Genomic DNA, 12,339 nt, shown 5'->3' on the forward strand with positions numbered 1-12,339 from the left:
TACATCCCACATGTATTCTTAAAATGAGATTTAAACATGTGATCATCAAGATCAACAGTTGTGATCGCATTATTGTCGGAGGACTCATATTCCAACACACCCAAGTAGCATGGAGAGGGGATATAGGCATGGACTAATAGTTGTCTTGTTGTTACAACATGTAGATTCTAATATCTCGATGTAAATTCTACACTTGCGCCGAGATTAACCAACTTACTCATTCAATTAATCTAACTCGAAACTTGTTATCAAATCCTAGTTACTACTCAAGTTACTCACTCAAAAACTGGATAGATTGTTAGAAGAATTACTCAACTTACTCATTTGGACAATTATACAAACACCTTGTGCGCATAACAAGTAGTAAATGTAAACAACTCATGAATTACCATTTATCCATGCCAAAAGCCTCTCCTTAATACTACAAGGGATTCCCCTACATCCTAGTAAGACACTACTCACACATGCTCATGAAGAAATAAACAAAAGATGAAGAATTTGGCAGAAAACAAGCAAAGGGAAACATGTTTGCAAATTCTATTAACTAAACAACTCAATATGTAAACACACGAAAGATGAGCAACAATAGAGAAGAGATTCTACCAATAATAAAGACAAAGTTACAAGCTTTGATTAAATAGAAGAATAATCTTCACCACTCTCCAATTAACAACCCAATACTAAATGTAAACTATTTAATAATACTAATTCTAAGCTAATATAAGAAGTAATTAATGATTGATTAAGGAAAGATTAAAGTTTTGATTAAGGATTTGCATAAGATTAAGAAAATAATTTCAAATCTAGGGTATGTGTTTACAATTGATTAGGGAAGGGGTATTTATACTATCCCATTGGATTAAACATAAAAAGGAAATAATGCCCAATCTTGCGTGTTTTCTCTCTATGCCGGTCAACCAGCTGCCGGCCTCCCTGCCGGCAACGAGCTCTTTCTTCAAAATGTAATGGAATTGGCTTTGGTATGTTCCCTTCTGGTGGACCGGCTGCCGGCCTACTGGCAGAGAACATTTGTTGCTGGGTTTCTAACTTAAATTCTTCACCTTGATGATGCGCGTGTCGGCGGACCAACTGCCACGGTGCCAACCGGCAGCGAGAACTTGTTCCTTTTTTTTTTCTTCAAATCTCTCCTAATTTGTCTAAGGTATGGGAGGGGGTTCCCTGCCGGTGGGCCGGCTACCGGCCTACCAGCAGAGAAGTCTGCTTCAGCATTTCTCCTTTCTTCTCACCAGGTCGTGTTCCCTGCCGGTGGACCGGCTGCCGGCCTGCCGGCAGAGAACACTGCTTCAATATCTCAACCCTCTTTTCCTCATGCTTAGTCATCGAATCGCCTAACTTGCCCCGATTTCTCTATAACCGCCTTAAATCCTACAAGAGGGGCACAAAATCGTAGGCGCGGGTATCGGGCACAAAATGCAAGGTAAGGCGCACAAAACCGACTCGATAGGAGTCGGAATACATGAAAGAAGAAGGGAAATTTGGTGCAAATAAATCATATATCAAACCTCCCCACACTTGAACGTTACTCCTCCTCAAGTAAGTCCAAAATCAATTTGCAAGACACTACTATGGTAAGTATTAATAGTGTGTGCACAATATAAGCATCACTCAATTATTCAACTACATAATCCGATCGAGTATTAGCGCACTCTACGCACTTTCAACTAACGTAGAATGCATCCATCATGTGAGCACAAAAGCAAGTAATAGAATGCATCTGACAAAAATGGTCCACTTTCCTCATCTAAGTGGCCGAGTTTCAGCTCAAAAATATGGTCTCGGTCGGGAAGTACCATCTCAGAGTCTCAATGGAGATGCCAACCCCCTAAACGTGTCCCATGCAACCATAATGTGTCCAATAAAGCTCAAGAAATGGATTCTAGAGCGGAAAAAGGCAAAGAGGAATTAGACCTCTGAGAATTACAAAACCTACACAAGATTCAACCAAAAGACCCATGACTAAGGGGACCCAAGTCAACGACATCCTCACGGTTTTTACTCGTCTCTCATTTGAATCCCGGTTTTTTTTTGTACAGAAAATAACCAAAACACTCTCCTACTGCGACTCGTGAGAACGTGTCCGCAATCTAATGTGTAAGGCCGTCCCATGTCCAAAAAAAATGCAAAATGTAACAATGCACAAATCATGAAACAAGGGTTGTAACGGGGCTAGGGAGTAGGACGAAACGGGATTAGCGCAAGCACCGTTTGGACATGTGTAGTTCAAATCAAGAATTGTCAACACATCACATCCCACTTCTATTGCAACATATAAGACACGTCTATGCCCTAACCTAGAATTGATTATCAACACTATGCAAAAATTGCACAAACCCAACTCAAATTGGAAAAACATGAAAATACTCCTCTTACTTCAACAAATGAGAAACGTCTACACCCTACCAAGAGTTCGGTTTTCCAAAATCATGCAAAAATTGTGTAAATCCGACTGACTTTGGAAAAACAACAAATCACCCCTTTATTTTAGCAACGGCTTTTTCTACCCTTTTAAATGATGAGGAGGGGTGTTGCTTGCCTTTTTCTTTTCCTAACACACATATATACAATCACAACTAGCCCTTTTTTGGATTTTTCAAAACCTTTTTCATTTTTCTATTTTGTTTTTCATTTCAATATCAAAACCTCTTATTTATATACAATGCCAAACAGATGCCAAATTTCGACTCAAGTGGATATGTACACTATCCACCACTATGACCCAATCACCTCCTAAAACACTACTACAAAACCGACCAATTCTTTATCAAGGAAAGGTGTTTATGAAATGTAGTTAATTTAGTGGGTTTGCCAAATGGAAAGGCTAAAGCTCAAAGGGGGTGAATAAAAAAGGGAGATAACGGAAGGGACAAAACAAGGGTATTTGGCTATGCGAGGTTCGTATGCATGTGAAAACAATTTTATTTCATAACTTGTGCCAAAAAATGAAATGCAAATCATGGTCCAAGGACGGAATGACATACTTATGCGTCTAAACATAACACGTCCCGCGAGGAGACCTACTCACAATCCTAACGGGGGTCGGGTATGAATGTACCGACCTTAGAGGCTCTAATCCTTACATATGAGTGCCTAGGTCGAGACCTAGGTCTAGCCTACGGTCAATGGTCTCACAGGGTGGCCTAGACTCGTTAGTCTGGTCCCAAATTTCCCACAACTAAGCTATGGACACGAGTGCATGCCACGGGAAGGGGGAAGGCACAGTTGGGACTTGACTCATCCTTGGGGTACTGACTTCCCAACCTTGACCACATTTGTGCACATTTATATACAAACTGATGCAAACGATCCTAACCAAAGAAAAACACATATATATATATATATATATATATATATATATATATATATATATATACATGTTATAATGCATGCAGAAGTTGAAATGAAAATAAATTAAACATGCAATGAGTTGACTAAGCCTAGCAGCACATCAACACCAACACAACGATCCAAAAGTTCCCAAAAGGAACATCCAAGGCATAAAAATCCCATTCTCCTTAAAATATGCAAGATATATAAAGAAAGAACGGTAAAGGAGTAAGAGATTAGAATGAGTTTACCAAGCGGGTCTTCTAGCTCCTTTTTGCCTTAAGTGGTCAATGTCTATGCCATATATATATATATACAATGCAATATTTTTGTAATTTTTTTGAAAGTTTTTCTATTTTTTGGATTTTTTAAAATTTTCTCAAATTTACAATTTATTTACAAATGTACATTATCAACAAATATATACAAAGTAGATATTTCCCTCCCCACACTTAAGACTTACATCGTCCTCGATGAAACGAAATGTAGGGAGGAAATAGGAAAAGTAAAAGACATATTTTTGGATTTTGCTTGATTTTGTTGAAATAAAAACATGTTTTTGTGGTTTTGAAAATTTTTTGAAATTAAAAAAACTTGCTTTTGTATATATTTTTTTTGGGCCTCCTCCCCACACTTGCTATATACAACCTCCGGTGAAGGAGGCTGTGTGGGTTGGAGGCGAATTGGAAAGAAAAGAACGTGTTTATGTGTTTTGTTGATTTTTTTTTTAAAAAAGAAAAGACATGTTTTTTTTTATTATATTTTTTAATATATAGGATCTCTTCCCCACACTTATCTACATACATAATGTATGGAGGAGATTCGGAAATTAATTGCATTTTTTTGTCAAATTTTCAATTTTTCGATTATTTAGTGTTTTTAAATGGGGATGCAATGCATGAACTATACTACATGCAGTATTGAAATGACAATGCAAATTATGCTAAATCGATGCAATTCCTATGTATGACAATATATTACAAAATTAAAATCTAATGCAAGCTTAGATGAATGCAACTACATGATCACTTGCTAAATATATTACAATTAATCTAAATGCATACGAAAGGAAATATGAATGAGATATTTTGGATTAACGGAGTCATACTCGGCTTTGGATTTGAGAGGGAGAAAATGTAGGCCAAAAAGAGCTAGGCCATCTAGGACTCACTACTACAGAATTCATCAAGGACATCAGTGGATGGACATCGGATTTTTGAAAAAACATATGTAATAAGTTTGCACATCGGATTTTTATAAAAGTCTGATGTAATTATATTATATGGACATCGGTTGTTATTTTCAACCCATGTCCATTATAATGGACATCGGATTAAATTACAACCCATGTCCATATAATCCTCAATTTGGGCGCAAAAAGAAAACAATTCCCCCGCCCCAAATTATTTTCACTAGCATACTGAGACAAACCCAAACCCTTAGCTTACTCGATCATCCCTTTCTTCTCTATACATCCTTCATCCCTTAGCTGCTGCTGCTGCTTCATCGTTCATCCCTTCTTCTCTCATCACCGGCGACATCATCCTTCTTCTCTTCACCGGCGATATCATCAGTCTTCGTTCTCATCACCTCGCGACATCAAACCCTAGCTGCTGCTGCTTCGTTCTTTGCTCTTTATTATTAGGTAATTAATCTTCCCCTATCATTTATATATTTATTCTCGATCATTTTATGGTTTATTTGAATATTTTACTGAAATGGTTTTTGATTTGTTTGTAATTTTGACTGAAGAATGAATTATAGGGCTATAATTTAATTGATAATCTAATTGGGGGTTTTTTATTATACATTGCTATTATTGTATTACATGCATTTATATTCCTGGTTTATATATGAATGATACTCGTTGTTAGTTGAATTGCTGTTTGTTTAAGTGATGAATTTGTGTATAAGCAGATGAGCCGTTGTATTAATTATTTTGGCACTGCCTTCTTTGAATTTTGCCATTTAGTTTTTTAATAATCATTCGAAAGTTTGAAACTTGACTATTAGATTATCAAACTTATCATTCTAATGTTTAGTTGAATTGGGTCTCTTTTGATGTGGTTGTATGAGCAAGATTAGTTGGTAGTTGTGTGAATGTATGGTCTGTGTGAAATAATGTATGTGAATGTATGCTCAAATTGGGGTTTCTATGGTCTCAGATTAGCATGTGTGAATGTGTAGTGAATGTATGGTCTGTGATTAGCATGTTTGAAAATCGCTTACTATTTTTTAAATCAATACTGTTTGTAGCATAAAAAGCATATAAATAAACAAAGTAAGGAGTAAAAGTAAGGTAGAATGTTAATTAAGGAGTAGAGAGTTAAGTAATTAGGTGAAGTGATGAACTCTGAAAATAGTAAGCAGATTTTAACCCTCTTCCCTATTATTGCAGTAAATTTGGAGTATGGATATGGATCGCGAATGGATGTTTGTTGATCGTTTGGATTCAAGATATAGGGAAGGGGTGAAATATTTTGTTAGACATGCTATGAATAATGCAGAGAATGTGGAACAACTTTTCTGTCCATGTGTTAAATGTGGGAATAATGAGTATGTTGATGCGGTAGAATTGGAAAGTCACCTCCTAATTAATGGTATTGACAAGAGTTATACAAGGTGGATTTGGCATGGGGAGGATGTGCTGCAAACTTTGTGTAGTAATTTAGGGGATGATAGCGACTTTGAGGGAGAGGATTTTGATGAAAATGTTGATCGAATAGACAATCTTATAAATGATTTGAAAATATCCGCTGTAGACCCAAGTGAAATTGAGATGTTTGATAGGCTGTTTGGTGATGCAATAAAACCCTTGTACCCTGGTTCAACTTTTACACGCCTATCAGCAACTTTAAAATTGTATAGTTTAAAGGCTAAAAATGAATGGAGTGATAAAAGTTTCACAACTTTGCTTGAGTTTTTGGGTCAGATGTTACCGGAAGGCAATGAACTCCCTAGGCGTACGTATGATGCTAAGAAAATTTTGTGTCCAATGGGAGTTGATTATGTAAAAATACATGCATGTCGTAACGATTGCATTTTGTTTCGGAAAGATTATAAAGAATTAGACAAATGTCCAAAGTGTGGGAGTTCACGTTATAAGTTGCCGAAAAAGAATTCCACAAATAGTAAAGGTGTCCCAGTTAAAGTCTTGTGGTATCTTCCCATTATCCCAAGATTTAAAAGAATGTTTGCAAATTTAAAAGAGGCGAGAAACTTAATTTGGCATGCTGGTGGTGATGGTAGAATTTTAGATGATAAAATTCGTCATCCTGCTGTTTCAACTCAGTGGAAAAGCATAGATCATTTGTTTCCTGAATTTGGGTCTGATGCTAGAAATTTAAGGCTTGGACTATGTACTGATGGTATGAATCCATTTGGTAATCTAAGTTGTTAGTGGAGTACGTGGCCTGTTTTGCTAACAATTTATAATTTGCCTCCTTGGTTATGCATGAAACGTAAATATCTTATGATGTCACTACTAATTTCCGGGCCTAAGCAACCTGGAAATGACATAGATGTTTACTTGGAACCATTTATGGATGATTTAAACTTATTATGGGATGAAGGGGTAGAGGTATATGATGCTTATCGTGGTGAGACTTCTAACCTACGTGCCATGATATTTTGCACCATTAATGACTTCCCGGCATATGGCAACCTATCTGGTTATACTGTGAAAGGGGCTAAAGCTTGCCCAATTTGTGAGGAGGATACAATTTCTGATCGTTTAGTTCATGGAGGAAAGAATGTGTACCTTTGTAGCAGAAGGTTGCTCCACCGCTCACACCCTTATAGGAAAAAATGAAGCCATTTAATGGAAAACAAGAACTTAGAAACCCTCCAAAAATTTTAAGTGGGAAAGAGGTTTATGAGAAAGTGAAAAACATTGAAAATAATTTTGGAAAACCTTATAAGAGAAGTGATGGGACCTTATATAAAAAGAGGTCTATATTTTGGGATTTACCATATTGGAAACATTTGTCCGTGAGACATTGTATTGATGTCATGCACGTGGAGAAAAATGTGTGTGAGAGCCTTATTGGCACACTTCTCAACATCCCTGGTAAAACAAAGGATGGTGTCAAAGCAAGACAAGATATGGCTGCTCAAAATATACGACCAGAACTAGCACCACAAATTAGAGGGTCAAGGACCTATTTACCCCCAGCTTGTTATACTTTGTCACGAAATGAAAAAAAAAGTGTGTGTGAATGTTTACATGGGGTGAAGGTTCCGCAACGCTATTCATCGAACATAAGAAATCTTGTGTCTTTGAAAGACTTAAAACTGGTGGGTTTGAAATCACATGATTGTCACACTTTAATGCAACAATTACTACCCGTTGCGCTTCGTGGAGTTCTGCCTAATCATGTTCGGGGAGCTATTATTCGACTTTGCTATTTTTTCAATGCAATATTTAGCAAAGTTGTTGACTCAGATACGTTGAATACATTACAACGAGATGTTATTACTACTATGTGTGAACTTGAGATGTTTTTCCCTCCTTCCTTTTTCGATATAATGTAGCACTTAGTAGTACATTTGGTGAGGGAAATTAAGATTTGTGGACCGGTATTTTTAAGAAATATGTATCCATTTGAGCGATATATGAAGCCTTTAGCCGCCTATGTACGTAAGAAACCAAAATAGGCCAGAAGGTTGTATGATTCAGGGTTATATTGCAGACGAGGCCCTACAGTTTGTCAATCAGTACATGTCCAATGTTGAACCAATTGGGCTTCCGACATCTCGACATGAAGGAAGACTACAGGGACAAGGTACTCTTGGGAAAAAAGTAATAACTGCTAATCCAGAAACCCTTGATCAGGCACACTTGTATATTCTCCAACACATGGTGGATGTACATCCATATTTAGAGAAGCATCAAACCCTTCTAAGTGCTCAAAATCCTTCTAAAGGAGAAAGGTGGTTAGCAATGGAGCATAATCGGTTATTTCGTAAATGGTTCTCTGATGAAGTAGATAACGAGCTGTTACTTGAGCGTGAGAAAGTCTCTGATGAGGTAAGGTGGTTAGCACATGGACCTAGTTTTCATGTGTTAACTTCTCAAGGTTATGACGTCAATGGGTACTCCTTTTACACTAAGGATCAAGATGATAGAAGTACTATGCAAAATAGTAGAGTAGCTTTGATGGCTATGTCAATGAGTGTTGCTAGTGCTAAAGATACTAGACCTGCTTATGATGCTCAGCCATACTTTGGGGTCATCAAAGAAATTTGGGAGTTAGACTACGTTCAGTTTAGGATACCTGTTTTCCGTTGTATGTGGGTTGAGCATAATAAGGGCGTTCGAGTTGATAGGATGGGTTTCACGTTGGTAGATTTCTCACGTGAAGGATACAAATTAGAGCCGTTCATTATGGCTAATCAGGCAAGACAAATCTTTTATATTAAAGATCCAGCGGATGAGAAGTGGTCTATTGTCCTTCATGGTAAGAAGCAATTTGTGGGTAAAGAAGCAATGGATGAAGTGGATGACGAATTGCCTCCTTTTTCTTCTGGATTGTCGCCTACGACTACTGATGATGTAGATGAGTTTTATCTACGAGATGACCATGAAGAAGGGTTATGGGTTGACCTAGAAAAAATCAGTAGCTAGTTTTTGTTTGCAACTTTATGGGTTGACTTTTATGTTAAGACAATTGCTCTCACTCATTTTTCTGTTTGTTTGTTATGTTTTTATTTTAAGACAGTATTTTCATTTTAATTTCTTTCCTATTTTTAGTTGTTTAAGTCACTGTACTTATCATTTATCATTAGAGCTTTATTTTAGAGTAATTTGATTTGGAGAGTCAATTCACCCTAAAAAGCATCCTGCAGAGCACGGGTCGTTATTTTAAGTAATAGTCGTCTCTCAATCATGCACTTATTTTCACTGTTCCTTACTTTAACATCTGACCTAATGTCTTCCTTATGTTCAATTACTTATGATTTTTATATCTATGAGAGCAATTGCATACATCTAGCTGCTAGGAGGTAATTAAGTTTACCTTGTTTCAAAAATAGTTTTCTTCTTTGTACATGTTCGTTGTATTTTGTCCATTTTCCGATCTATTTTAATTTTTTTGATGCGGTCATCATGGCTTCATCGATTACCATGTAGTAGTACAACTCGTCCAAGAAAGATCAAAAGCGTGGTGCTTATGAAGGAGTTGACAGCATTACGTGATCAAGGTAAAAAGCTTAAAGTAGAATTTGATTCTGATGGTGAGCCAATTGAGAAGATTGGTGCTAAGTATACGAGTTATGTTGGTCTACTTGGACGCTCGAAAGTGCCAATTACCATTCGTACATGGAAGCATGTGGGAGAGGAGCTTAAGTCAAGATTTGGGATAAGGTTTTGGTAAGATACTAATTAATTTTCCCGCTTATTATTAATGACAAATTTTGGACATTCGAAATCACATATGATGTTTTGGCATTTGTAGTCGGTTTTTTGACATTCCAAAGACAAAGTACCAAAGAAGTTATCAAAATTGCAAATACCACGTGGACAAACTTTAAGTCAAAATTGACTGCAGTGTATGTTTATCGAAAACCCCTAAAGGTCGAAAGTTGCTGTTGAGACCGGTCCGGTAAAGAAGTATCCTTACATCAAATCAAGTATGGAAGGAGTTTAAAGAGTCTCGATTGTCGGAAGAATTTAAAGTAAGTACTTAGATTCGATTCGTTTATATTTTAGTATCATCTTTGGTAGTAATAAATAAGTTCGTATTCTGCTAATAAGTCGTTCTCTTTTATTTTTGCGGGCTATAAGTAAGGTTGCTTTAGAGAGCGGAGTAAGAACAAGTACCCTCACAGAATGTCTCGTGGAGGATATCGAAAAGCCAAGCAGAAATTGGAAGAAAAATTGAAAGCAAAATTGAAGATCAAAGAACAAGAAAAAGAGAAAGGAACGGGGATAGACGACTCAGCAGAAGAAAGTAGTCAAACCCCAACTATCATAAAACGAGGTGACTTATGGATAGAGGGAAGAGTAGGCAATGACGGAGCATGTATAAATTCGAGACCGAAAAAATAGTTGAAGAGCTGGTGAGTACTTCATTTACATTTATCACTACTCAAGAAAAATCATATATAATACTCCATGCCATGTGCTACAATTTAATGAAAATAATTGCAAACGGGGAAGTGTTGAAGGAAAAGGTCAAGAAAGGAGAATTTGTACCTAGCGGAAAAGTTGATGAATTGACAAAAGCGCTTGGAACTGCTGAGCATTATGGTCGTGTTAGAGGTGTTGGGGGTCGAGTCGGGCATAAGCGAGACTTTGGCGGATGCAAACGAACTCGAGATGAGAGTACTACTGTCATTTCACCGAGTTTTTAGAGAAGCTTACAAAGCGAGATCACGAAACAAGTGAGGTCAGAGGTTTATAAAGACTTTGAAAAAATGATGGGGGAGAAACAGACAAATGGGAATGTTAGTTATTCCGTTCACAATGAGAAAGACGCAAAAATGAGGTCGAGATGAATTGCAACGGGGATTGTTAGTGATCATATTTCCGATCCATTTGATGCCATACCTGAGAAGGTAATTAAATCTAGCAAGAATTGACTATGTTAGTGATCATATATATATTTACGAATTGATAATAAACATTTTACTTATGTCTTTCTTTGGTTGCTTGCTTGTCCATTTGCTCCGCAGGATTTGAATGTGAGCTAGTTGTGCAAGATACGATGACTTCACTAAGGTGGCACTTGGGCGAGTATTCAAGACCACAAGTCGCATCGCTTTGTCACGGTAAAAAAATGGGAGCAGAAACGTTCAGGGTATGCATTTACGTTCTCATGGAAGTTAAGGATGACACACCATTACCTATACAAACTGAGGAATTTGCTACTGTTGGTGATGCCCTTGGTTCCTTTGTACTTTGGCCGAAAAATGGAATCACTTTACGCTACGTAAAGGTATGAAAGCCATACAGTTAACCGTCTTTTTTTAGTTCTTGCCACTGAAAGCAAGCTCTAATAATTATAGGTGTAATTCTTTTTCCCAGAATGTCGAAAAACCTGGAATCGAGAGAGAGGGAGAAGACAGGGGAGAAGATGGGGGAAAAGACTGGGGAAAAGATTACGGAAAAGACTGCGACGACACCTAAACCCAAAAGACGGAAGACATCTGGAACTTCTAATTCCCAGAAAGTAGAAAGTGGTAAAAGTAAGATAAGTGGTGGTGGATCAGTGACAAGATCAAACAACCAGTTGAAAGCGCTTTTGGACCAAAATTACGATTGTAGACGATTACTGACAAGGGTAGTTAGTGTGATGCGCGATAATCAAGTGACCGATGTTAATTTGATAGAGAATGTCCAAGGATCCAAGAAAAGGTTGCGCCTCGCCAAGGAAGACATAGCTTCATTGTTGAACATGAATAAGATCTCCCTTGGAGTCATTGACACTTTTCTTGGGTATGTATACTACAATTATTGCATCTCATTATTTAGTTTTGCATTGGTTATTCAATCAAAGAACATCTACTCGTATTGGTTATTCAAACGCAACATCTACCGCCACCACGTCGAGTAGGTTTGCGAAGCTACTCGTTACGCTCGTTCCTTTAACTTTTAATATGCTTCCATGGAAAAGGTTGATTATTTACCGTAAATGTTGGTTATACTTATACGTATATTGTTATAGGTACTTGGATAGCATCTGTGACCAAAGAAATGTACGGGTTCTTATGTCCGAAATTATTTCACAAATAGGCTATGCCTCGGATAAAGCAGTAACCATACTTTCTAAAAGGATGAAAGACTTGAAAAGGAAATTTTACATCGCTCCATATTACGATGAGTAAGTGCTGATCAACCTTGCCTTTTAAATAAACAAAACTGTCACCATTTATTATTGATTATCATGTAAATAAGTTAAAAATTATTTACAGTGATCATTGGATGCTCGTTGTGACTGACGTTGCTGATCATAATCAAGTGCATTGGTTCGACTCACTAGGAAAGTCGGTCAT

The 12,339-nt window shown here is 37.2% G+C and overlaps 1 protein-coding gene across 1 annotated transcript; it reads left to right on the forward strand.

The window, feature by feature from the left end:
• The first annotated feature begins 5,761 nt into the window (after positions 1–5,761).
• LOC141628026 (uncharacterized) lies at positions 5,762–6,745 on the forward strand. The gene has a single exon (XM_074441214.1). It carries the CDS (start codon positions 5,762–5,764, stop codon positions 6,743–6,745), a length of 984 nt encoding a protein of 327 aa, XP_074297315.1.
• Positions 6,746–12,339: the final 5,594 nt, after the last annotated feature.

Source organism: Silene latifolia, chromosome Y (genome assembly GCF_048544455.1).
Source record: "Silene latifolia isolate original U9 population chromosome Y, ASM4854445v1, whole genome shotgun sequence".
In the NCBI taxonomy this organism is placed as follows: Eukaryota; Viridiplantae; Streptophyta; class Magnoliopsida; order Caryophyllales; family Caryophyllaceae; genus Silene; species Silene latifolia.